The 26,580-nt window shown below is 40.0% G+C and overlaps 2 protein-coding genes and 1 non-coding gene across 5 annotated transcripts; 1 reads left to right on the forward strand and 2 right to left on the reverse strand.

Moving 5' to 3' along the window:
* The first annotated feature begins 2,730 nt into the window (after positions 1–2,730).
* LOC141600324 (uncharacterized) lies at positions 2,731–10,217 on the forward strand. Of its 3 annotated transcripts, XM_074420541.1 has the most exons (9): positions 2,756–2,863; positions 3,965–4,019; positions 4,111–4,413; positions 5,072–6,817; positions 6,905–6,959; positions 7,844–7,992; positions 8,082–8,168; positions 9,541–9,669; positions 9,885–10,217. In XM_074420541.1, the coding sequence occupies exons 3-9, from the start codon at positions 4,345–4,347 to the stop codon at positions 9,984–9,986; spliced, it is 2,337 nt and encodes a 778-aa protein (XP_074276642.1). In that variant the 5' UTR covers positions 2,756–2,863; positions 3,965–4,019; positions 4,111–4,344; the 3' UTR covers positions 9,987–10,217. The 3 variants fall into 3 exon arrangements, with proteins under 3 accessions (XP_074276640.1, XP_074276641.1, XP_074276642.1); XM_074420539.1 differs by lacking the exon at positions 3,965–4,019 and having other exon boundaries at positions 2,731–2,863; positions 9,541–9,747; positions 9,821–10,217; XM_074420540.1 differs by lacking the exon at positions 3,965–4,019 and having other exon boundaries at positions 2,731–2,863.
* A 297-nt stretch (positions 10,218–10,514) lies between these two features.
* Positions 10,515–10,586, reverse strand: TRNAG-UCC (transfer RNA glycine (anticodon UCC)). The gene has a single exon. It is a non-coding gene; the product is annotated as a tRNA-Gly (tRNA).
* A 198-nt stretch (positions 10,587–10,784) lies between these two features.
* On the reverse strand, positions 10,785–13,910 carry LOC141600323 (peptide-N4-(N-acetyl-beta-glucosaminyl)asparagine amidase A). The gene is made up of 2 exons (XM_074420538.1): positions 13,315–13,910; positions 10,785–12,405 (listed from the first exon to the last, which is right to left on the reverse strand). The coding sequence occupies exons 1-2, from the start codon at positions 13,776–13,778 to the stop codon at positions 11,046–11,048; spliced, it is 1,824 nt and encodes a 607-aa protein (XP_074276639.1). The 5' UTR covers positions 13,779–13,910; the 3' UTR covers positions 10,785–11,045.
* Positions 13,911–26,580: the final 12,670 nt, after the last annotated feature.

The following is a 26,580-nucleotide window of genomic DNA, read 5'->3' on the forward strand; positions in this document are numbered from 1 at the left end:
TTCGATCGAGTAAGATAAATTACTCGATCGACCTCCTCGGCATATAAAAGCACTCGATCGACCAAGAAAAGCATTCGATCGAGTTTTCTTCCTCCAAAACAGCTTCAACTCGTCGTCGACTGCTTCGTTGACCATTCCTTCACGCATCCCAATACAATGTCTCACTCTGAAATTCCCGTCTCCTCAAAATGCATGCAAAATAGGACGAAAAGGGTACGATTCCATTACTATCAGGTTCATTCCTTCAAAACAAACCAAAGTAGCCATTTCGGGGCATAATGCAATATAAAACAGTACATAAGTACATGGAAATACGTGCAAAAATAGACTAAAAAGACTATATAAAATGCACGTATCATTCTTCATGCTCGAGATTTCCAATTTCTTCCCAAAATGCCCTATACTTCTCGGAACGCCCTTGCATGGTCAAGACTTGCTCTCATTAGCCTCGTGAACTTGGATAAATGCTAATTTGACGGGAAAAAGCTACCAAAGGCTTCATTTCCTACAAAATGCAATGAATACGAGCAAAAACACCAAGAACGCGGAATTAGCTCACAAATACACTAATTGCAATAATTTAATAAGATCGAGCTAAAATAGGGAGTAAACTATGTATAAAATGGACCTATCAACACGCAACTACGCAAGACCGATTTGTGTTTTTTAGAGTTTGAGCAAGTTGCTACTGTTTAAGAAGTTAAGCAACCGATAATTGTAATCGAGAAGTTGAGCAGTTAAGAAGTTAAGCCATTGTAATGGATGGGTGATTGGCGGCGCTGGGAGGATGGTGGGGGAGGTTGTCGGCGGTGATGTTAGAGGCGACAAACAGACAATGACCGAACAATTGAGATTTTTCATTTTGTCGATGTTTTAATTCTCTCATTTCTCTCCCTTGTTTTTCTCATAGAGGGGTGAGAAATTAAAGGGGTATAATCGGGATAAAGGGACAAAATGTGTAGAATTTAGTAAATTGATGCGCGGGATTTAGCAATTACATTACTTTAAAGGAGGGGTGAAATCAAGCCTAGAAATGATAACTTTGATACAAGTAACTAAATTATTCAAAGACTTGATTAAATAAACTAAGTAAAATAATGATAAAAATCAACAATATAACAAAATAAAAGGGAAAATAAAAGTTGCCAACTAAAATGAATGAAGAACCATAAAGGATTGAATTAATACTTGAAGGAGTAGAAGAACAGACCCAATTACTAGCTACAACTTGCATAAAACGCTAAATCCTCTAATGAAGTGTGTGCTACAAAAATCAAGGGTTAACTATTTATATGAAAGGCCCAAATCGGAGTACGAATTATAGAGCAAAACTACAAATTTAGGCAACAATGGAGCCAGCCGGTGTAAGGTTACACCGGTCGTGTGTCAGTTACACCGGCTGGGCTGAGTTACACCAACAATCATTAGGGATGCACCGACTCTAGTGGAGTTGCGTCGCTCCTAATCACAATGCACCGGCTGGAGTTGGAGATACACCGAGAAGGCAAAATGAGATACACATGCTGGCCTTGAGTTGCACCGCTCCTGATCACAATGCACCGGTCAGGCTTGGGGGATACACATGATAGAGTTATCTTGATCCTTAACTTCCAAATAGTGATTGGTTTTGCATGGGAAAACGTGAAATATTACAAAAAGCTTAGAAAACTACCCGGTGAAGCTCATTTAGGCAACTTAATCATAAACTCAAGCAATTAGCGATTAAATGCACCAAAATTAGGACTAAAGCAAGGGGTTTTGACATGAATAATAGGACGATAACGTAGTTATCAGTAATACCATAGAGGTGTGAAGTTATAATCTTATACTTGTTTGTAGTTGTTTGGTTCGACCATGAATGAGTATAATAACAAATTAAATTAACAATATTGGGTATAATGAAATTAGAAACCTAGGGGATTTCAAGGAGTTGGAAGTTGGAACGGAGTTAGAATCCATCAAATATCTAACTCCATTCTAAAATCTTTCTACCACTAAAATAAGTCGAATGAAAGCTGAAATTAAGCCGAAAAAACATGCATTTTAGACCCTAAAACCCAAATGGAAGAAATTAAAAAATGGACTTTTATCAAAAATTGTTTCAAAATCCAAATTAGGTGACTTATTCCGTCTGTTTTTGAACTTATTATCCATTGTTAACTTAATAAGTTTATAAACAGACGGAAGAAGTGACTTAAGTTGAAGTTTGAAACAAGTTTGACAAAAATGCGTTTTAAGACAGTAATTTAAAAAAAAAAAAAATTATAAAAGAGAATTATTTTAAAAAAATTGTTATATTAAACGAAGTAATTTCTTATTTAATACTCCCTCCATACCACACCAATGGTAACGTTGACTTTTTTAAACTTGTCGAGACACGTTTTGCAACGTGAATATCTTTAGTTACCCATTATTAAAAATTATAAAAATTTGATATTCTTATAGCATTCATGACGATAAATCAAATAAGATCTCACGTGACTATATTTTGTCTTATAGATTAAGAATAATATCGAAGATTTCCTACGACCATGAATAGTGCCCAGATTCTCAATGTTACCATTGGTATGGTATGGATGAAGTAATTTTTAATACTCTTTCTTATTCTATATTTTCTCCCCCTTTCTTTTTACCCAAAAAATAAGAAAATGAATTTGGACCACTCAAACACACTACCCCGCGTACTATTGAATTTAGGAAATAGCGAAGAGAATATAGAATAGGAGGCAGAAACATAAAAACAAAATCAGTTTTTGTGGATGGACAATTGACACTTTGAGGTGTCTCATCTGAGCAGCTCCGACTATCTATCTCTCTCTCTCTCTCTCTCTCCATTTTTGAACTCTCCTTTACTAATAACAAGGTTAGTGATTTCGTTCACCATTTTATTTCTATTACCCCACTCCTTCTGCTCACTCTTTCCTTTTAATTCTGTTTTATTTTTCTATTTGTAGGATTTTAGTAGATAAGTTTGAGAATTTTGAGTTATTTTTCTGGAATTCTCTATTTTATTACCCTAATTTTGTATCTCTTCAGATCATTTTGCTTATTTACTTTGTTTGTTAAGAGTAAAACATTATTATTTCATATATTTATTGATTATTATTCATGTTTTGTATATTTTGTATAATGATATGATCGATTTTAGGTGTTCAAATGAGTAGTTGATAGGCTAGTCATCTAAAGCTAATCCGCAGCCGATCAAATGGAAATCAGCTAACTAATTGATGGAATTTCCGAGGAACGGAAGCAATACAGAATAACTAATTTGTTCACAAATTTAAATGTTTAGTTGCATAAGAGATTTTAGTTTATCTTGTGACATTGGGCATTATTTATGCTAGTGCATGGTGGAAAATGTGGAATAACTGAAATGTCTTTACGAGGTATCATCAAATTGCTAGTGGCCACTTCCCACGCGCTAACGGCCAAGAGTAGGATGGAGTTGACGATTTATGCTAGATACGAGCGTCATGAGTGTCGGACATGACTGCATCTTGAATTAGATACCTAATGAAAAATTCCTTTTTGGCGTACAAGGAAAAGAAAATGTCTTACCTATACTCAAAGAGTAATGTAGATAAAATGAAGATTTGTAGTAGCCCTGGTGGCAGTTCATTTGGTGTAGTGCCCTAGACTTGTGTGGAAATGGAAATAAATCGGCATGAGGTGATATATAACAATGAAGCAGTACTCAACCAGTCAACCTTTATTTCCTTTACTATATTCTTAGATTAGATCGTTAATTTACCTCGATCATGCTTATAAGATATTCTGCTGTTCTATTTATTGTCCTCATTTCAGCATGCGTCATGTCTAACATTTACAAAAACAAACCGTGATATCCTTCGAGTCTTAGACCAGATGTTGATTTGAAGTTGTTCGGAAGTTTTATTTCAGATGTTTATTTATAATGGTGAATGTAATGTGAGAACCTTATAGTGACAAATTTTGTAAGAAACAGAAATGGAAATGAGCCAATGAGGCAAGTAAATGCGGCATGGCAGAAGTATGTTTTTGTAAGTTATAATCGTAGCAGTAATATGTCAGTTGGTATGCATCTCCATTACTTATGTACATCTTTAAATCTTTGTTTGTTTTCTCTTGCAGGATAGAGGTGTATACATCCGCTCTGGTCACCTTGTCTTAGGTCGTGGTCATTACATCGATGTGTCTGTATAGTAGATATTGACAGTTCACTTTCAGTAAATTCTTGGTTGGATCTTTGAGTCATGTGAATCCTGCCTTCACTGCTCTCTGGTTTTTACTACTTTTTCACTCCACTAGACTGGGAGAAATTGTACATGATGAATTGAATTTGAAATTAAAAGTCACAGAAAGAAAATGGGAGTGCTTTCTTCGGCCACTCCATGGGTTCCAAAAGATGACCTTTTGCTTAAAAATTCCATCGAGGTAAGCTTCTTGCTCTCACTAAGTGCTTGTTTGGATGGAAAGGAAAGGGAGGGAGAGTAGGGTATTTAAAATCCCCTGTTTGGATAGCAAATAAGGATGGAAGGAAATGGAGGGGGAGTGACTTAGAGGAATCCATTGTATCCAAACTTCCACTCCCCATTCCCCCTTCCCTTCCCTTCCCTTCCCTTCCCTTCCCTTGCCTTCCTTTCCCTCCCTTTCCCTCCTATTTTGGTATCAAAACAAGGCCTATATGAGTCACTTCTTTGTCATAAAGATCCATCTACCTCTGTTCACCTCCAGTTCAATATTTAATCCTGAAAAATTGGGTGATCTATATACATTAGATTTAGTTTCCTTTCTTAGGTTAATGCGACTGTCCATTAGGTTCCGATGTACTGTTTGCTATATCCCCAGTGTCATCTTTTTCAATTTTTACTAGGATCACTTCTATTAACAAGGATATGAAGGCATAAAGCTCGTGTCACTATTCTACTACTATTGTTATCCTCTTTATGATTTTTTGTTAGTTCTTACTTTTTTTTTTTATTATCATTTATTGTTGAAAGAAAAAGAATAATAAAAAATCGCTTGTCAAATAGTACCCATTCGTTGTTCTTCTGGTTTCACTGACTTAGTATGTTTTTACGTACCTTTTCAGGCTGGTGCCTCCTTAGAGTCCCTTGCTAGGGGCGCAGTTCAGTTTTCTCATAGATATACAATCAAGGAATTGCAGGATAGGTGGCATACTCTCCTTTATGACCCTGTAATCTCCGCAGAAGCTACCGCCAAAATGGTGGAATTTGAACGTTCATCTAAATCTAACAAAGTTGACAATTCAAAAGAAGCTAAATATGGCCATGGCAAGAGAAAAGCTGAAAGTATTCGTAGATGCTACTATGCCATGCGGAAAAAAAAATTCAATGAGCAACTTAGTCAGGGTGACTTAAGTTTTCTTGTTTCCCCCGCTGATAATTGTTTTATAAATGGAGCTGAAGGCCCAGGGCCACAGAGCATGCTCGGAGATCCGATGCCGACTGATTATGGACTTGAAGTTACTAATTTTGATGGTGTGGATCATGTCTTTCCTGAAGTCATGAGGGGCAGTGATCCGCCATGTGATATTGGGGAATTTTCCTCTGGACAACAGCACATGCTTGAAGTTCCTATTCAACAGAATATTTTACACAAGGAAGTCAGTCAAATAGCCGGAAGTAACGTGGCCATGGAAGGTCTTCAAGCTAATTCCCTGTGTGATAGTAAAGGTATTATGTGTTCTGGCTTTGAAGGTATCAATCCGTCGAATTCTGTGTGTGAAACTTCGTTCCACCGTTTGCAGTATGCATCCTCACCTCCTGCAATGCCTGATTGGAAAAGCAATGAAGGTATAAGAGTCCCAGAGATAACTGACGATGGTAGCATTAGTAGAAATGAATCTGAATTGGATAACCACATGTCTTGTGCTGCTTTAAAAGGTTCAACTGACTGCAAAGAGGGCTACTTTGCTGAGTTATCTGATTCGCTTTTAAATTTCACTAGTGATGATGAGATGCTTATAATTGATGGTGGGAAAAATGTGATTGATAAGACATATCTTGGTCTGGGTTCACTCTTGGTGAACTCACGTGATGACCTCAATGACCAGACAATGCATGATAGGCCTGAACTGGAAGAACCAACTGCTGCCGATGAATATCACGGCGTTGCACCTAATAAAGTAAAGATTGGTGCAGCTGAGATTCAGTTGGAGCACTCCTGTGACATATATCTATTCAATCACGAGTCTCAAATACCCCCGTCTACTGCTACTGTGAACCCTGAGTTTCCTGAATTTAGTAATGTTGTTTGGTGCACTTTAAATACCGAAGATCCGGAGATTCCTTGCAATGACAATCTTCCTTTACCTGGTAAAGCACGTCCAGCATCTGTCCTTAGAAGAACTCAGAGTGAGGCCAAACGGTTCAGAGTGTCCCATCCAGCTCTGCATACAACAGATTTGGATGCACGATTAAATGACCCGATTGATGATTTTGGGGATATGTTTGAGGCTTCTAGAGGTGAAACAGATAATGGCCTTTGGAAAGCTAGTGGTAGCCAAGGAGGCTTGTGTAATAGTAGCACTGCAGTGACGAATGAACCCTCAGAATTTTCACTTACTAGACGGCCTAGTTTTGATGATTTAGAGAAGTCTGTTCAAGTTGCAGCAACAAGTTGTATACAAACTGGTTGTGCTGGAATTAATCAGAAAGGACATACATCATTGACTACTCGAAATCCGGATTTCTTTGCGCTGGACTCTGCAGATCCGTTGTCTGTAGAACCTGATGGAGAGCCCTTACTGTCAGAAGATGAGCAATTTTCTGATAGTGGCACTGACATTCCTTATTTTTCTGATATTGAGTCGACGGTAAAAAATATAATATATTCATGACTATTGGCAGTGAATGCTAAATTTATTCTACTGTTTGCCTAATTAAGGGCTCTGTTGTGCCAGATCCTTGATATGGATTTAGGCCCTGAAGATCAGGATTCTCTGTGTAGCGCAGAAGGTAATTCACATGCTTGATTATGTTGTCGACTTTGAGGTTTTGAACTTTGAAGATTTTAATACTACATTGCTTTTATTGCCTGGCTCTAAATATGCATTTGCCGTTTTTACTATATTACTTTTGATGCCGTTCTATAAACATCCCGACCAATGTCATTAACACTACACTTAAATATGCAGAATGAGTTCAGTAAAGGAACTCGATATTCATAGGTGTCTGAGGGCTCTAGGAACTTGGCAAAACAAACTTTAATTTTCGAATCATTTCGACAGATTGAAATAAAAACTCGATTGGGGGGGGGGGGGGGGTTTAGGTTAGTGGATTATGTAAACTAATGCTTGACCAGTTACAAGGACGTTGTCAGTGAGAAGCAGAGAGCACCCTTTTTTGCCCCTTTCTGTTTAGCATATTTCAGACGTTGTTATACTGTTGTCCTCTCTCTTTCTGCGCTATCATGCTTTAAATCTCAGGTTGAGAGTTTGATCTCGAATAAGTCCTGCTAAACTTCAAAGTTCAAAATCTTGATATTTTACGTGTGATATATGGTCGTGATCGCATGTTTAATTGACACAAATCATACAAGTTTTTATTGTTTTATTTGGGCTCACCATTGTTTTAGGCTTTTGAATTTGCTCAACTAAAAATTATTCAAAGATTGTGTGAATCTAGCATTAATAAACTGATTAGTGCATCATATATATTTGCTTACATGTCAGTGTACTTGTGAGTTCTTATGGGTGAGATGCAAGTGGGGGCAGGATAGCCATTTTAATTAAAATTAGTTGTCTGAAATGGAAGTTTCGGTGAATTTGCCCCAAAAGGTTATGCAGAGCATTCAGAAAATCGAAGGGAGTGTACAAGATAATGATTCTGTAATTTTGCAGTTGCAAAATACCACAATGAGGATGCGATGAGAGTAATCATAAGGTTGGAACAGAATGCTCATTCCTATATGCAGAGAGCAATAGCATCACATGGGGCTTTTGCAATTTTGTATGGCCGACATTCTAAACACTATATTAAGAAGCCAGAGGTACCTTGAATGCCTAGTCACTGGTTGTCATACTTTGTCCGGCATCTACTTGACTTTTGTGACACACCTCACCTACTCGAATTGCCTAGGTCTTACTCGGCCGAGGAACAGATGATATTCCGGTTGACATAGACTTAAGCAGAGAAGGACGTGCAAACAAAATATCTAGACGGCAGGTAAGTTTCTTCTCCCACATGGCGTTTTTAGATGGTCTCTTAGGTTTTTTGATTCATTTACATCATTGTGTACTTTTCCACGGTAGAAGGATATCTGATACCAAAGTTACATATTAGCATCTTGCTACACATATGCACAATTGGGGAAAATTAAGGCTTTGGAAAGTGAGACTGATAGAGTAGTATCTAAGGTTATCTGATACCAAAGTTGCGTTTTACCATCTTGCTACATGCATGCACAATCGGAGAAAATTAAGGCTTCGGAAAGCGAGACTGATAGCTGAGGTTGGCCGCTAAGCTAATCAACTAATTTTATTTTTAAGTTAAAGCTATAAAGTTAAGTGTTATGTGAATCTTATTTGGATCATTTTTGGAAAGAGTTAATTGCTTGGTTTGTATTTATGAATAACATCACATGTACAAGAGATTGGTCAGTATCCTTACTATCCTAAGCCTAATAATCCGGGAAGGTAGCTTGAGGTAGGCGTCATACACTCATACATGGTTGACATAAATAATCGATCTACTACTAAATTATGCTATTAAAAAGGAGTGTAAATGTAATATGCTAAATATAAAATATACTGTGTATTTTACATATGCTTAATCTCACCCCCGCAGTCGAAACGGGAGGTTGTCAGACAGACAGACATTGAGACTAATTATTTGTGATATCATCAGTTGGTCTAGCCATTATTGGGTTATTGGTCTTCTCTGATTAGTTACTATTTGGGTTGGGTTGTATTAATTATTTGTTTAGTCTCGCATTGTCTGGTTCACCGTTTTTCCACTTTCGATTGAGCTGGATTGTGGCCATGTAGGTAAGATTTTGTCAATTTTTCCCGACAACTTTAATGAATGTTGGGTTATTGCACATTTTGGGAGCCATCGTTTGCATATCATTGATAGTGTCGTTTCTTATAGGCTTGTAGCTTTGCTATCATAAGTCACCCCAAGTCCAACTATATTTTTCATTATTTTTGGTCTAAAAGGAATGGAGCACCCAAATAAATTGCTGAAGGTTTATAAAGTAAAGGAATTTCTTTGGTTGTCTATTAGAAAGTAGAGGAATAAATCCACAACTGAAACCCTTTTACTCACCGTCATATAACTAACATCGCCAACTGGATCAGAGCTTAACACCTTTGTCATCAATTTTTATCAACCTTACCAGTCTACCAAGCAGTTGTACTGGCCTGATCGGCCGATCCAAACCCAGCCTGGCCCACAAGCACCTCTTAATTGTAGGCCTGTCGCATATATATATTTCGAATTCTGCAATGCATATGTATTAGTCCGTCCATCCTAATGTTATTTTGGTTGTGTGGCTGTTAAGGTACTAGAACTGATGTACATATTTGATATGGCCCAGGCAATTATAAAAATGGAGAATGATGGAACTTTTAATTTGAGAAACATGGGTAAATGCTCAATTTATGTTAACAGCAAGGAAGTGCTTCCTCGCTTAACCCTTGGTCTTCACTCTGATTGCTTGATTGAGGTACATATCTATACCGGCTTCTATCTTTGCTGTTGCAAATCATTAAATCATCTTTTATACTTAAATTGCCCTTGTCAAGTGCACATATACTCTCTCTGCGCTGACTTTCATTTAACTTTTCCAATAATAGTGTCAGAATTTGCGATTTTAGTTTTCAATCAAGGTAGTGAAAGATAAAAGGTCAGCTCTGAATTTGCATGAGTTTGGTTCTGCAGATAAGAGGAATGTCCTTCATATTCGAAACAAATCGTTCATTGGTGATGAAATATTTGGAAAATGCTGCACTGAGATCAGAGACAAAAAGGCCGAAAATCTAGTTGATAGGACAACTACCATGGTGCTCATTTTTACTGCAGCATTGGTATAACCTGCTGATACGGTAGATTTTGTGTAAGTTATTAGCAAGCTTGTAAATTAAATGCACAAGTAGATTAGTAGGGTAAATACGGAACTTTGATTTTCCTTCTCTCTTCCATCTGTCTTATCTGTGCTTTTTGGCATTGGTTCGAAAGTAAAATGTGTGGGTTACTGCGCTGTACTTTACTGCATTTTCCGGTGGTCTTATGTATGCTCTTTGAACTCGAGCCTTATACGAGATTCTCCATGAGGCGTCTCAACTCTCCCAAGTGCGGCTTGATTTCTAATATTTCGCAATTAAGCTAATGATCATTTGGGAAAGGAGACTGTAATATTTCTCATTCAAGTCGAGTGAGTACAAAAATACAAATTTGAAAAATTGCATATGGTGAATTCTTTAGAAGCAAAAATTATCAATTCCCGTTTGATTTGAACAAAGGCGTCAACTTTTATACTTTCCATAGTGTCAGAAAATAAAAATCATGCACTGCGTCTGCCGGGAGTCGAACCCGGGTCTATTGCTTGGAAGGCAATTATCCTAACCGTTGGACTACAGACGCTCATGACACTTCTCTGGGCTCCTAGCTTTTTATATAAAAACAAAACGAACAAAATGTGTAAACTGTTCCATCAGGAGAAGTATTCGCGAAACATTCCCTTTTCATTTTCAAGGTTTAATACTAGAAAATACAGTAAAGATCAATCACTGTATTTACTTTTCTTTCTTTTTTTCCGACACTGATGATCATTCTCATCGATTGAGCCATAAGGTCTTGACATTCTTCAAGACTTGTACATATATTTATAAACAATGGCGAATTGAATGACGAGACAAATATCTCATCTCATATACATAGAAAAGCTCAGAATCAAATGACGGGGTTTCTTAGGACAAAGAACATGCAAATAAGGATGCTAAATATCGAATTTCTATATAACTGGTATAGATGATTTTTTTTTTTTTTTTGTTTATTTATTTATTTTTTTCCGACCATGGTGAAGCGTAAGTGCATAACCTTTCAAATATGAGCTGTACCAGATGTTGAATAAAGCACCTTCCGAGGAAGGGCAGGACAAACAAAGCTAGAAATGTCTTTTACAAGCTTTCCTCCAGATGCTTCAACACTCCTAATAAAACAACCAGAATGACCAGTATATGTCAGGGTTTGCTGAGTTGTGCCCATCCCTGAAAGAACTGAATGGTCCTTCACCAACATCGACCCTCCTGACACCTGGCTGTTAGCAATAGAGGTTCTCAATACCCCGTTAGAGACACCCTCCTTTAAAACGTGTGTTATGTTTGTGATCATCATTTGCGTATCCTTCTCTACTCCGGGCACAGTTGATGTTATGACAATAAGAGGAGCCTTCCTCTTTGATTTTTTCATAGAGAGGACTAAACCCATTTCAGAAAGCACGCTAATTGACGTCTTAACTTTTGTTTTATGCTCAACTGTCTTATAGGTACCATTACTAAGAAATGTTATTAAGCTTGTGATGTGCATCTTCTTTGTTACACTGGTAGTGAAATTGCCGGTACTACTAGCAACCCACCCCGAGAAAGAACTTGTTCTCAAAGCTTCAACTTCAAACGTTCCATCTAATTGGTTGTATTCATATTCTCGGATCTCATAAAACTGAGGTGGCTTGTAAACACCCAATTTTGCATCAACTTTAGAAGATTCCTTGTCCAGCCAAATGTGCAAATTTGCATCAACCAACCACAACCCTATTGCATTTGCCACCCCTATCTCAAAACTATGACTCTTGCCATCGAGAAGGAAACCTAAAAAGGGAGTCAATTCAAAATCATAAGACGGTAAATCGAACGCCCCAATAGCCACGACCGGCTCCCACACCAAAGGATTGACTCCACCGGTGAAAATTACCGGAAATGGCACCTCAGAACCCACAAACTTGCCATCAACCCTAACGAAAACCTCCCTAAATGCTCCATTCCCTCGACGAGTATCCAACTTATTTAATTGAATGTACTCACTTGGAGGATTAGAGTACCAAAACTCGTCATCTCCATGGTACGAGACATACAATTCCATAACAATTCGCTTAGCATTCTTGGGAATTTGAATCCTCCTGGAAACTACATCCATTTCATGCTCAATCCTAAACCAGTACCCATTATTTCCTTCATCCATCACCGGAACAATCAAATCAGCCGGTTGTTCATCATTCACTTCATGCAAACTTCCTATTCCCGATCCTAATTTCCTAGCAAGACCGTTCTCTTTCCCAACTTTTTTATCTTTATATAAAAGAAGGGTGAGTGTAACATCATAAACCCCAGTAAACTCATGATTGACCAGATTTTCAAGCATCATGGACAGCTTAATCTTAGACTTTTGTAGTAAAGAGGAATACCTGATAAATTAAACACCACACCAGCATTTTCATCATAGAAAAACATTACTATTCTAAATTTCTAATACGGAGTAGAATCAAAAGAAATGTGGGAAAATCATAAAATCTACTTTCTACAATCAGTAGGTCTCTGACCGTCTCCCACTAAATTAGTGGGAGACATCATAGGGAAAAAAGAAAACAAATAACTTCCTCAATCCTCACCCTATTATGTGAGAGGTCTCGTCTCTCTGAAGTTTTTGTGTTCTACAATTGACTAGATTCTGTACAATTGCTTTTGGATTAGACTTTGGTAGCTAACAGGGGCTTCTTTATAATTTAAATGTTTAACCAAATTTTCGTCATTAACATTACTAATTCGCGCCTAACATTTTCGATACATGTTGTAAACCCCGTAACTTTGAATCATGATTGCGACACTGAGATCAACATGTTGACTTAGGGAAGGGTATACTACATACTCCCTCATCGCAGTCTTTCGTTTACCTTTAGTTTTAGCATAAAGACCAAAGAAAAAGGAGGGGGCCAATTATTAGATGACAAGCGGAACAAATTGAGCGTGGAGTATCAAATTGTCAATCAAACATTCAAACCCATTCTTAAAATAGAAGGTAAACAATTGACTGAGACACCCAAATATGGAATGATAAACAAATGATCGGGACGGAGGGAGACAAATGATCGGGACGGAGGGAGTATCGACTACCTAGTGAACTTGATTACATTACTAATTCGCCCCCTAAAATATCCGATTATACTAAAGCTTGGTTGTCACAAAATAACACAAACTCACTCCTTCGGTCACGATCATTTATTTACCTTTTTTATTCATGTAAACAAATGACTGATATGGAAAGAGTAGTCAGAATGAGCTAGTAAAAAGGGAAGTAGATGAGAAAGATGACAAACCTAGTAACATCCTTGTAAACATTCCAAAAAGTACCATTAGCAGAAGGTTCAGGAGTACTAGTACGAAGAATCTCAACACCGTCAAGCCAGACTGCGGAGATGCGGTCGTACTGTTCGCCGGAGATGGACCCACTTAGACGGAGCACGGCGGCGGACCACGGCGGAGGGCAGTGACGTGGTTGAGAGTATACGACGTTGTAGGGTGGTTGGTTGTAGGTGTTAGCGAAGGAGTGGTGGAGGAGAGTGAGAGTGCATTGTTTAGGGGGATTTGGGAGGTTGGTTGTTGACAGTGGTGGTGTTACTTCTATGGATTCAACTGGGGTGAGGTGGCTTTGTGGTGGTTGTTGCGGTGGTGGACGATGGTGAAGACGGTGGGGTTGAGCGGTGGTCGGGGAGAGTGACAGTGTTGTTAGGCTGATTATGATGATGATGATGATGATGATGGAGTGAAGTAGGATGTCCATTTTTCTTCCAAGGTTTCAAGTTGATCGAATGGAAAATATTGACTTTTTCTCTTAAATGCCGGGTTCAAACTCAAAAGTTATTACAAAAATGAAGTCCGTTTTAAATTAAGGGATGGTCTCTCGTTGAGGTGGGAATTACAAATCACTTGAAATATTAAGGGGTGTTGGCAAGTAACTTTTTGTATTTTTGTAGGAAGTAAAATTCTATGGAAAGTACACTTCCTCCATTTTTACAAAAATCACTAAAATTTGGGAGATTGAGAGATCAATCTTTCGTATCTTTTTATTTGTATTTTGTACCCTTTTTATTGTTGATCGTGACATAATAATTCCGTACATATTTACATAATAAATGTACCCATTTTATTATTAATCATGATTTGTACCTATTTTATTAACTTTAGTACCACTTTTTCTTAAAATTGTACAATGGTCTCTCAATAAAGCTTATTAAGAGACCGTCTCTCAGGAGACCTACTCAAAAAAATAAATGACAATCAAACAACTCCATTTTTTTTAATGGGAGTTGCAAAAGGTTGGGGATGTTTAGAAACGAATCGTCGACGTTTTTTTTTTTTAAAAAAAATTACTACCGTTACTCTCTCCCTACTCTATTTCCCAAATTCTCCCAAACAACAAACTTTTAAAAAAAAAAAATTTTCAACATTGTTAATTGAATTCAATGGCAAACGACGAACCATCTAAATCAACGGTTAGGGACGAATCATCGGTAAGTGAACTAATTAGCTAATTAATAATCTATCGAATTGTAATTTTTATTTTTTTTTCTTTTGAATCAGACATTGCCGAGTATGAGTTGTTGCCTAGTATGAATCGATTACGAAAGTCGACGTTAAAATGGACTGGGATGTTGAATGTGGACGTCCCTAATGAACCAAGACGTTGAAATGCAACGTCCCTATTGGAATGAGACAATGATGACTACCGTCTAGCCTGGGATGGGACGATCATTGTTGGCGTCTTTACTGGGCCGGGACGATAAATCTTGATGTCCATCATGGACAGGGACGTGGGGTTTCTTCATCTGGGATTACTAGGACGTAGAATCCAGCCGTCCACTGATGGACCAGACGTGGGGATTCACTGTCGCTTATTGATGTGAACATTATTTGCGCACATTTAGTCCCCTAATTGAGCCTATTTTGCATACTACTATAACATTCTATGGCCTTTTTATCCGTCAAAACCTTCCTATTTGCTTTTTTATCGCATTTCATATGTTTTGTAGAAAAGGAGATAAATGAGGCGGAAATTCCCGTCTTTCGTGCATATTTGGAAGCTTATTGACGATACTAGATGGACTAGTATGAAGAGGAAGTAAAGACCAAAGACCAATCCCACAAGAATAAAATGGAAGTGAACAAAAAGGGAAGAAAAGAAGAAGAATCACTGCTGAAGAACAATCCGAGCGGATTGTCTCCAATCCGCCCGTCTCCTCACGACACAATCCGAGCGGATTTCCACAAAGACGCTCGGATTGCCCCGCCAGAATCCGCCCGGATTCCGTCGAATCCGCTCGTCTTCCATTAACAGAATCCGCCCGTCCCGACCCCAATACGCACGGATTTCTTCACAGCATAATTTCGTCTTCTCCAAGCTACAAAGAAAGAAGCCCTTCCTTCGAGAAATACCGGCTCCTCTCTGTTCCATTTAAAAAGTGTAATTACTAGTTTAGCCCTTAGTTAACCCTAAATGCATCCACCTAATTTCCACTATAAATACCCCATCTTTGTAATTAATCAAGGGGTGTGGTTTTTAGGAGAAAATTCTCTTAGATTAGATTAGGAGTAGATTAGAATAAATTATCATTTAATGTTTCCATAAAAATTACACATTAATCTCTCCTTAATTATTGTTCAAGTTTATTATTGGGTAATTGAAGATTATTGGGTTATTATTGGGAGATTGACAACCTTCCATCAATCATCAAGTTTCTTCTATTATTCTTTGCATTATTATTTTGGAACCTCCATAGGTATAACTCTCTTAATCCTTGTTTTAATTATTGTTAATCTTTCTTACTTGTTCATCATGTTGTACCTTGTTAATATGATTGACAACCTTGTTAGCATGTTAAACTTGATAATGAGTGAGTAGTCTCTTAGCTAGGATTAGTGGGTAACTAAGGGAAACAAACATGGGGATTGATTCATGCTTAATCTAATATGTTCACATGATTAAATTGCTTGCTTGTTGTGATGTCAACTTTATGCACATGTTATGTTTGATGAAATGCCAAGCCTATGAATCCTTGCATTTTTATCATCTCTTATCTACTCAACTTGACTCGTAAGATATAAACCAACTCGAGTCTTGTTAGACCATGCATAGAAGTTGATTAGGAGGAAAGTAAGTCGACTTGTAGGTGTTGTACAATCTAATAGATTCGGCTCCGGGACCCAACTCTTCCTAAGAACCGTAAGATATAACCCAACTCGGTTCCTCCACAACATTAATTGCTTGCAACCTTGTAAACATGTTTGTATGATCAACACCATGAATCCCCCATGACCCCATGATATCCTAGCACTTTTAATCAATTGTTTGCATCTTTCCTTTTATTGCTCGTTCTACTTTATTGCTTGCATTAGTCTAGACACAACTACAAACCCCATCAATTGTGACACTAGCATAAATTGAGATAGATAGACTTAGAACCCAAAGCACACCATCCCATGGATCGACCTCGACTTACCGCTAACTAGTAGTTTGTTGAGTATTATAAATGTGTTTGATTGGTTGTGACCCGACGACATCGCAGACCACATCAAAATGGCGCCGTTGCCGTGGATGGTGCTATGTGATTAAGTTCTTACTTGTTTGTCTATTTTGATTTTGCTTTCACCTTGAGGAACTTGTTCCTCAAGGATTGTTCTTACCATTTTTGTGTAGTTTCCATGCTTGTAGTTGTTAATTTGTCTTAACTATGATGATGACCCAAGACTTAACATATGGAGTATGTGGTAGATTCTTTGAGTATGACTATGGGTATGGGGAGTTTGAGGAACAAGTCAACACAAACCTACCTTACTACTCATACAACGAAAATCCTAACCACTACCTGTAGACACCTCGTTTCTGCACCTCCCGCAAACCACCCGGTGATGATTGGGCCGCATGTTTGATTCGCGGAACGATTTGTGACAGTTCGTAAGATTATTGTCAAGTGTTTGCTCAAATATTAATGTCAACCTCTTAGTTGTCATCTACGTCCTGATACGGTCATTTTGGCAGTAATTAGAGTATATTCGGAGTCCGGGTCAAAAAACCGTCTCCATTTTCTGATAGCTGTTAAATCCCGAGTCAGAATGTTCTGGAATGTTCCGGATATTTCCATTCCATATTTCACAAATTTTATCTTTTGGCAAATAATATCCCGTAATATTCAAAAGATAACCGAATTATTTCCGTCCTACCATAACTCAAACGCGGAAATCTTTCTTCAGCAGGAGGAAACCTCCTGGGAACAGACGCGTGGCAGTCTTTGCGCCTCTTCCAAAAGACGCAGTGGCTGCTGCGCCTCTTCCCAGGCCCTTCTTTGCATGATTTACGTATCTTTTTTATATCTTTCCGAGATTCACTTCCAAAGGGTCTCCGAAACCCTATTCCTTCACGTGATTAGTATAAATAGGAGCTTTCGTTCCTCATATTTCTCACGCGAGTGTCCGCCCTTCTCTTCTCCCTTTGCATTCTAGACTTCGTTCTTACTAATTGGCGCCTACGTGCTTGGACTTCCGACCACGTAAGCTCGGATCTTTCCGGGTACCAGCCTCTCCGTTGCATGACCGACCAATTTGACCAACTACACAACAATCAATCAATTTAATTAATCAATCGTTTTCCTCTTACGAGGGCACTCTTTCCTTGCATACGCGTCGAGCATTCACTAGTCGATTTTCTTAGTTCATCTCGTTCCATCAACATGTAAGTCTGAGGGTGTATATTCCTCTTTTGTTTATCGTATTTTACTTATTGTATAATCACCATTGTAAGATTTATGTCGAAAACACCATCAAAACCGATTTCTAAAACCGTGCTTTAAAACCTGTTTTTACGGATTTCCGAGACAGAGACGTCGAGAAAAAGACGCAAGAATCGCTGCGCCTCTTCGAAGGAGCGCAGTTCCTGCTGCGCCTCTTCGTAAGGCTGCCGCAGTTCCTGCTTCTTTTCTTCTTCTTCGTCCTCTGTAATTCGTCTTTCGTTTATATTTGCTTTCAATTGTTTTCCGTTGATTCGTTCACATCGTCATTAATAATTTCATATGTATATTATTCATTCATCATTAATATGTTTAATTCATCATTGTTCCGACTTAAATCCTAAATAATCAATATTTACGGGTTTTCGTCTTTAATATTCAAACCCGGATTTTAGAAGTTCAATCTGTTCATATTGGGTTTCTGAGATTCGTCATTGATATATTTGCATCCATGTTCGTCATCATTCGTCATGTTTAGTCTAATTAATTGTTTAGTTTGTTCCATTCACCGATGCCACTAATTAATCATTCATTAACATCGTCCCTTCACATAAATAATCCGTTTAGTTTCCGTCTCATCCATGTTTTACTGTTTTTATGACCATCATTCACATGTAATTAATACATTAAATCACTTTCATCCGAGTCAATTATCAAATCAATCCTTAAAATTACCAATCGACATTAACGATTTGCAGTTCCGGCTTCACAGCCAGAACTCACCCTTGGAATGACGCAAGAATCGCCGCGCCTCTTCAGGGCGTCTCTCGCTGCGCTGTTCGAGATGATTTCTGTCCCCGAACTCCGTTTCGCCTTGACCTAGTTTAATTAGTTTACATATTAATCTACTAATATCCGTAATATCGCTAATTCCTGTTCGTTAATTTATTTGTTTATTTCTTTTATTCTTTCGTTCCTTTTTCTTAAATCATCCGTTTTAAAGGTATTTTCGACATAAATCGCCTTTCCCGATGTAATTAATGTAATTTTCATTTATAATTATTGTATTCCTTGTATCATTTGTATGCTTTCACATGTAAATCGACATTAAATTCTACTTCGACCCAATTGTATGCTAATTACGTGTCAACCGACTTAGCCTAATTCTCACATGCTAGGATTAAAACTTGGATGTTGCATTGCATGCATTATAGCCGACGATATATCAAGTACGAATAAACTCCCTAATCATTAGTAGAGGCCGCTATCGAGGCGGGCGGGATTAGGTGTTCGATCAAAAGAGCTTCCTAATACGTACCCTCACCCCTTACTCCAGATCTCCGTGAGCACCCGTGTTCATTGGCATCCACGAGAGTCATTCTAGACATAGAATGCTAAGGGTAACGATTGCTTAGTGTTCATGTCACTACTTTGTGTCTTGACATGACACGAGGTATTCGAACGGTTCCAATTTCCCATAAAAATTGGTGGCGACTCCTTACAAAATGCAAACGCTTGTCCCTCGTTTCTCACCAAGCGCCCCCGTGGGCGGCCCGCTGTCCACAGTTTGGCGACTCTGCTGGGGATAATACACTTACGTGTAGCAAGGGTGAAACTTGAACAAGGTTAGGGAATAAGTTTGTACAAGACAATTGTCGGTTTTCATAACTCGGTCTTCCTAGACCGTTTTATTCGGCCTTCCTAGGCCCAACCCAACCCATTCGACCAATCGTCCCGTCTAAACGGTCCTAATTCTTATTTGGGCCTAAGGATGGATAGCGATTGACGTCATCCATACCATGATGCTTACTCTTGTTTGTATCAAGGGCCTTCACTACTTGAGGAAATGGACTAGGAATCGGCCTTACTCTTGTTTGGCACGAGCCTCTCCACAGACTTCGGGTTTGATGGTTCGGTATGGCAACCCACCCTTTAAACCAAAACCCTTTTAAATGCACTCAGCATCCCGTTGTAATGCTTGTATAAACATGTAAACCTTACGTGATCACCATTTCTAAACAAAACCATGACGAATTTTCAAAAATTCAAAATCCTCATTTTCAAACAAAAATTTCGAAAAATTAGGCCTTTAATTAGCGCAAAATCCGGTCAAAACTCTGTCCGTTTGTCAAGTCAAAATTCGGGCCACAAGCCCATTTCAAAACCTCACTTCGAGTCCACTCCTACAACTACACTACAGTTGACTAGGACACACATTTTCAAAGACCTTGTCTTTCTTCAAAACTCACTCAACACAAGTGGCACACACCCACTTCACGAGTCAAATCTTTTCCTCTTTTAGCTAGTGTGATAGAATGGTCGATCATGTTTTGATTCGTCGCCGATCTCTTATCCAGTTTCCAAGATGCCTGGGTCAAGTGATGAAACGAACCTCCAGCAAATTCAAGAAAGTAATGATCGAATCCTGGCCGCGATAACCCAAATGCAAATCACTCAAGAACAAACCTATGACCGCCTTGAGCTTATCGAAGGCCGTATCTTTGATGTAGAGGGGAAGCTACCTCCCCCTAAAGGTGGAGTGCTACAATTTTCCGATGACGAGTCTAAAGATGAGAATCCTGTCCTAGGAACAACTGCAGCTGAGAAAAGACTCCAATACCTAGAGGAGCAATTGATGCACCTTAAGGGGGATGACATTTACAGGGAGAACAATCGCAAGTATGAAGCCGTCAATTCCAAATTGCCCACTAACTTTAGCATGACGGATATCCCCAAGTTTAAAGGACATGACAACCCTTTGAACCACATCCGCGCCTTCAAGGACTACATGTCTATCAAAGGCATCAAACCCGAGATGTTCTTAAGGATCTTTCCTTCATCTCTTGACACCATCCCAAAGCAATGGTTCTACACTTTAGATCACAAAAAGGTCGCTACTTGGGAAGACGCCGCGATCGAGTTCTCGAAACAATACGCGGATAATGCCGAGATCCAAGTCAACATGCGTACTCTAGAGGTTCTTACCCAAAATGACAAAGAAGGATTCACCGACTTCCTAAGTAGGTGGAGGAAGACTAGTACTCAACTAGTTGAACGCCCGGATGAGGCTACCCTCGTGGAAAAGTTCGTGGATAATCTCAAACCCATATATGCCAACCATTTGAGATATCAAAACATCAAGACCTTCAAGGACTTAACTGTACTAGGAACACGAATCGAAGATGACATCCATAAAGGGCTCTTGTCCAAAACGGTAGGTCGAGGATATCAAGGGTCCACGAGTCGTTCATACGGCTCTACTAGCAAGACCGACGAAGTTAACCTTCTCGAGCCATCCAAGAAGACTAGCCCACCAAGGAAGTTCACGAACCTTGGGGACACATACTCCAACGCTCTAAAAAGGCTAATGAAGCAAGGTAAACTCCAACCCATTGGACCTACTCCCGAACCCGAAAGAAAGTCCAAGTTCTGGGATGAAAACTCCTACTGTGAATACCATAGGGGCAAAGGGCACGACACAGAAAAATGCTACAAGTTGAAACACGTGCTTCAGGATATGATTGAAGACGGTCGACTTCCAATTCCACCAGGAGGTAAGCCCAACAACACTCAGAATCCTCTTGGAGTTCTAGTGATTACAAGTGACGAATCTACCTTAGATTGCTCACATCTCATTTCTCCCACCGAAAATGAAATTCATGCAATTGAGAAAGAAAGACTCTACTCTACCATCTCCCTACCATTTCCGACTTCATCGCATGGGCAAGGAGTGTAGATAGACAAGTGTGGGAACTAGAAAACATGGTAACGACCTTACGCGATCCCAATGCAACGCCTAAAGAACGTGTACCATTGATCTTCTCTCAAAATGCTACTATGCAAGAGGTAGTCGCAGTGGTGGATAAACTAGTTGATCAAATCATACAACTAGAAAGTGATATCATGAGAATGAAGGAACTAGCCACAATCAATGGGGTGTGGGCCGATGACGATGAAGACGAATACCTCATTGAAAACTCCTTGGTCAAGGAAATAGTCCAAAATGGTGAAGACCAAGATGTGGATCACCTAACTCGTTCGGGCCGCCCATATCAAAGCGCCACTCAAAACGGTCCAACCAATGTCATCACACCAAATGACAACGAAGACGACCCCACTGATCATTTGCTCAAGCAATTACAGAAAACCAAGGCTGATCTTTCAGTCTGGCAACTAGTGGCAAGCTCATTTCCGCATCGCCAAGCTTTACTGCAAGCTTTGGCCAAATTGAATGTAGCGCATAACTCTACTCCCGAAGATGTAGTCAACTTGGTCTTCCAAGAGCCACCGAGGCTAAGTAATCCTATTACTTTCTCAGATGAAGACTTGCCACCTTTTGGCGCTAGTCACAACCTTGCTCTATACATCACCGTCATTTGCCTAAAGAAGAATGTGCCAATGACTTTGGTAGATGATGGCTCCATGATCAACGTCATACCTCTCAAAACGGCATATAAACTAGGCATGAAAGAGTCGGATTGGACTCCCACCAATCAAGGTGTACGGGCATATGACGGTACGTGACGAAAAGTGGTTGGACTTGCTAGCCTAACCATAGCCACGGGACCAATCGAGCGAAAAGTCAACTTCCAAATAGTGGACATCGAAGCTTCATTCAACATATACGGGAAGGCCTTGGATTCACGCTTCCAAAGCGGTAACATCCACCCTTCACCAAAAGATCAAGATCCCACTCAATGGCAAAGTTGTGACGATCACTTCGTCACCTATCAAGGCAATAATTGAGAAGCAATCAAACAATCAAGTCCTTGCAGATCCCATATACGAACTTGGGGGCTTCCAAAGTGTGAATGTCATAGAAAGTGAGTTGGCACCCTTATACTATAATCCCTACTCCAACTTGGTGGTCAACCACATACTCAAGAATCAGGGATACTTCCCTGGAATGCCTTTAAACCCAGTTCGGAAAAACACCTTCGCACCATACAAGAAAGGAAACTTGACAAGGATACCACTTGGGTTAGGATACAAACCCACAGCTGAAGAAGTTCTTGAAATGCTCGCTCAAGTCCAAAATCGTAAGTACGTGGGAGTCCAAATGAGGCCATATCTCCCCACCTTAAATGGGTACTTCGTTCAAGAAGGAAGTTCAGAACTCTTTCATGGGTTTCCCGAACCTTGGCATTATCTTGAGAGGAAGTTAGCCGGAATCGAGATCTTTCACGATTGCTACTTCATCCCTCCCGAAACGGTTCCTACCGTCAAAACCCGTCAAGCACCCTGCTTCGACGAACAAGCCGTTAGCCTATTATTTGGAGAGGACCGATTCATTAGGGCCGCGCAGGATGAGATCATTACTATGATACTTCAGGACGATCGCTTCAACCCCACCGCGTTGATCACAGAAATCGACACAAAGCAGCAGAAAGGATGGAGGAAATCTATCAAATGGACCAACAACCAAGGAAGGCTCTTCAAGCTCACTACTGGAGAAGGAGAGATGTTCAAAGGAGAACCAGAAGACGACGAGTTCGAGTCGGAGTCGGAGTCGGAGTCAGAGTCGGAGTCTAGAGAAGTCATTAGAGAGTCTACTCCTGTTGTCATCCCTACTCCCTTCGTTTCTCCTAGCCTAGCATCGAGTAGTCACGGTAGTTCGGGGAATGCCCCAACCATCGTTCCTTTGCCGCCACCGACCATGGATCGGTTGGCTTCTTTGTTTCAACTTTACTCAAATCTTAATATGAATAAATCAGGTTCTGCTTACTCTCTGTGTTCTTTCGAGTGCAATTCTGTTTATGATGATACTGAGGATGACCAAGACCCAGACTTGACCGAAATACCTCCCTACGTAGCCAAAGAAATATTACAGGAAGGGGAAGGGGGACCAGTAATAGAGGACACCGAACCCATCAACGTAGGAACCGAACTAGAACCCAAAGAACTTAGGATAGGGACTACCTTGAGCTCTACCGAAAGGGCCGATTTCATAGACCTCCTAAATGAATTCAAAGACGTTTTCGCTTGGTCCTACAAAGACATGCCAGGATCGACGGGGGATATCGCCGAACATAGGATTCCGATTAAGCGGGTTTCAAGCCCGTGAAACAGAAGCTTCGACGAATGAGAACAGAATGGGCTCTAAAGATTAAGGAGGAAGTTGATAAGCAATTCAAAGCCGGGTTCATCAAAGTTTCCGAGTACTGATTTGGGTAGCCAACATAGTACCCGTACCCAAAAAGGATGGGAGAATCCGTGTTTGTGTTGACTTCAGGGACCTAAACAAAGCAAGTCCGAAAGATGATTTCCCTCTACCTCACATTGACATATTGGTGGACAATACTGCAGACCACGCATTACTATCCTTCATGGATGGGTATGCGGGTTATAACCAAATCAAGATGGCCATGGAAGATATGCACAAGACAGCTTTCGTCACCCAATGGGGAACCTATTGCTATACAGTAATGCCATTCGGATTAATCAACGCCGGAGCTACATACCAACGCACCGCAACTACACTCCTACATGACATGATGCACAAAGAAGTTGAGGTATATGTAGATGATATGATCGTCAAATCCAAGGAAAGAGAGGGACACATTGCAAACCTTCGCAAGTTCTTCGCAAGGCTACGAAAGTACAACATGAGACTCAATCCTCAGAAATGCACATTTGGGGTAACATCCGGAAAACTCCTGGGATACGTCGTTAGCCAACGCGGTATAGAAATAGATCCTTCGAAAATCAAAGCTCTGATCGAAATGCCACAGCCTCAAACAGAAAAAGAAGTCGGGATTCTGGGAAAGGTACAATACATAAGTCGATTCATATCGAAACTTACTATGATTTGCGAGCCTATCTTCAAGAAACTCAAGAAAACAGACCACACCATGTGGGATGATGATTGTCAAAAGGCGTTTGACCGAATCAAGGAGATATTGGCTAAACCACCAGTGCTCATGCCACCACAACGAGATCAACCTCTTGGTTTATATCTCACAGTAACTGAAACCGCCATGGGCGCTATGCTAGCTCAAACTGTAGGAAGTGAAGAAAGAGCTATTTACTATCTAAGTAAGAAGTTTTTGGAATATGAGTGCAAATACTCGCAACTCGAAAAGACATGCCTCGCTCTTGTGTGGGCAACGAAGAAGCTACGTCACTACATGCTTAGCTACTCCGTCAAGATATATTCCAAAATGGATCCAGTCAAATACCTCTTCGAGAAACCCGTCCTCAACGGACGCCTTGCAAGGTGGACTCTGATGCTCTCAGAATTCGACCTTAAATATGTGCCACTAAAAGTCATAAAAGGTCGCGCCGTCGCCGAATTCTTCGCAGAAAATCCTATCAACGATGCGCAAACCATAGACACTTGGTCATTTCCCGACGAGGATATACTCCAAACAGACGTAGACTCGTGGGACCTATACTTTGATGGGGCATAAAATTTAGGAGGATTCGGAATAGGAGTGTTGCTCATTTCTCCTGAAGGTGAGCATACACCAATCGCTGTCAAACTCGACTTCGAGGTGACAAACAACGCTGCAGAGTATGAAGCTTGTCTCATTGGACTTCAAGCAGCAGGCATCAAAAACCTCCGAGTACATGGGGATTCATCACGGATTATCAATCAAGTTACAGGGTCCTGGAAAATCCGAAGCGAAAGCCTCGCACCCTATCAAGCTAGGATAGACCAAGTGGCTCAATTCTTTGATCACGTAACCTACCTACACCTACCTCGGGAAGAAAATCAATTCGCAGACGCTCTTGCGAAACTAGCATCTTTGATAAATATGCCAGACCATATGGTAGAAATGCCTTTGTGTATTGAACGACGATCAGAACCGGCTTATGTCCATCAAATCACCGATGAAGAAGAAATCGCACAGGAACCCTGGTTCCAAGCGATCCTGGATTTCAAGCTTAATGGTACCTATCCACCGGATATGGACAAAAGGGGACAACGTGCTATACGCCTACTAGCTTCCCAATACATCCTGATGCAAGGAGAGTTATACAAAAGAACACCTCTTGGTGTAGTCCTACGTTGCCTTGATCATTCACAGGCACAAAAGGTGATGGAAGAAGTCCACGACGGAGAATGCGGTCCTCACATGAGTGGGCCCATGATGGCAAAGAAAATCACACGTTTAGGGTATTATTGGACCACAATGGAATCCGATTGCATTAAATACGTGAGACGTTGTCACAATTGCCAAATCTTCGGGAACGTACAACACGTCCCTCCTTCGTTGCTATACACGATGACATCTCCTTGGCCATTTTCCGCATGGGGAATTGACATAATCGGGAAGATAACCCCGGTAGGAACAGAGGTCACTGTTTCATTCTAGTAGCAATTGACTATTTCACCAAGTGGGTAGAAGCGGCTTCTTACACCGCTCTTACGGCTAAAAATGTGGCAAAGTTCATACAGAACAACATCATCTGTCGATATGGTTGCCCACATGAGATCATCAGCGATAATGGGTCACACTTCCAAGCTGAAACCGAACAATTGCTAGCCAAATACAAGATCAAACATCACCACTCTTCGCCCTATAGACCACAGACTAACGGCGCGGTAGAGGCGGCAAACAGAGACGTTGTCACAATTCTCAAGAAAATGACTGACAACTATAGAGATTGGCCAAGCAAGATACCCTTTGCTTTATGGGGATATCGTACATCAGTAAGGACGCCCACTGGGGCTACTCCTTTCTATTTAACCTACGACATGGAGGCCGTACAACCAGTCGAGCTAGAAATACCATCCTTGCGTATTCTACTCGAAAGTCAAATCCCTGAAGCCGATTGGAAGAGGGATAGATATGAAGAACTCATCCTCCTGGATGAACGTAGGCTACGTGCCTTACATAATGTCCAAACATATCAAGC

The sequence above is a fragment of the Silene latifolia genome, chromosome 9 (assembly GCF_048544455.1).
Source record: "Silene latifolia isolate original U9 population chromosome 9, ASM4854445v1, whole genome shotgun sequence".
Taxonomy (NCBI): Eukaryota; Viridiplantae; Streptophyta; class Magnoliopsida; order Caryophyllales; family Caryophyllaceae; genus Silene; species Silene latifolia.

What these genes read in the sequence shown, in the direction of transcription:
- LOC141600324 (XM_074420539.1), top strand. Translation starts at nt 4,345, where the DNA reads ATGGGAGTGCTTTCTTCGGCCACTCCATGGGTTCCAAAAGATGACCTT. An exon ending in TGCTTAAAAATTCCATCGAG is followed by an intron (nt 4,414 to 5,071) that starts GTAAGCTTCTTG and finishes GTACCTTTTCAG; the next exon opens with GCTGGTGCCTCCTTAGAGTC. An exon ending in ACTTAAATTGCCCTTGTCAA is followed by an intron (nt 9,748 to 9,820) that starts GTGCACATATAC and finishes TTGCGATTTTAG; the next exon opens with TTTTCAATCAAGGTAGTGAA.
- LOC141600323 (XM_074420538.1), bottom strand. Translation starts at nt 13,778, where the DNA reads ATGGACATCCTACTTCACTCCATCATCATCATCATCATCATCATAATC. An exon ending in GTTTACAAGGATGTTACTAG is followed by an intron (nt 12,406 to 13,314) that starts GTTTGTCATCTT and finishes TTAATTTATCAG; the next exon opens with GTATTCCTCTTTACTACAAA.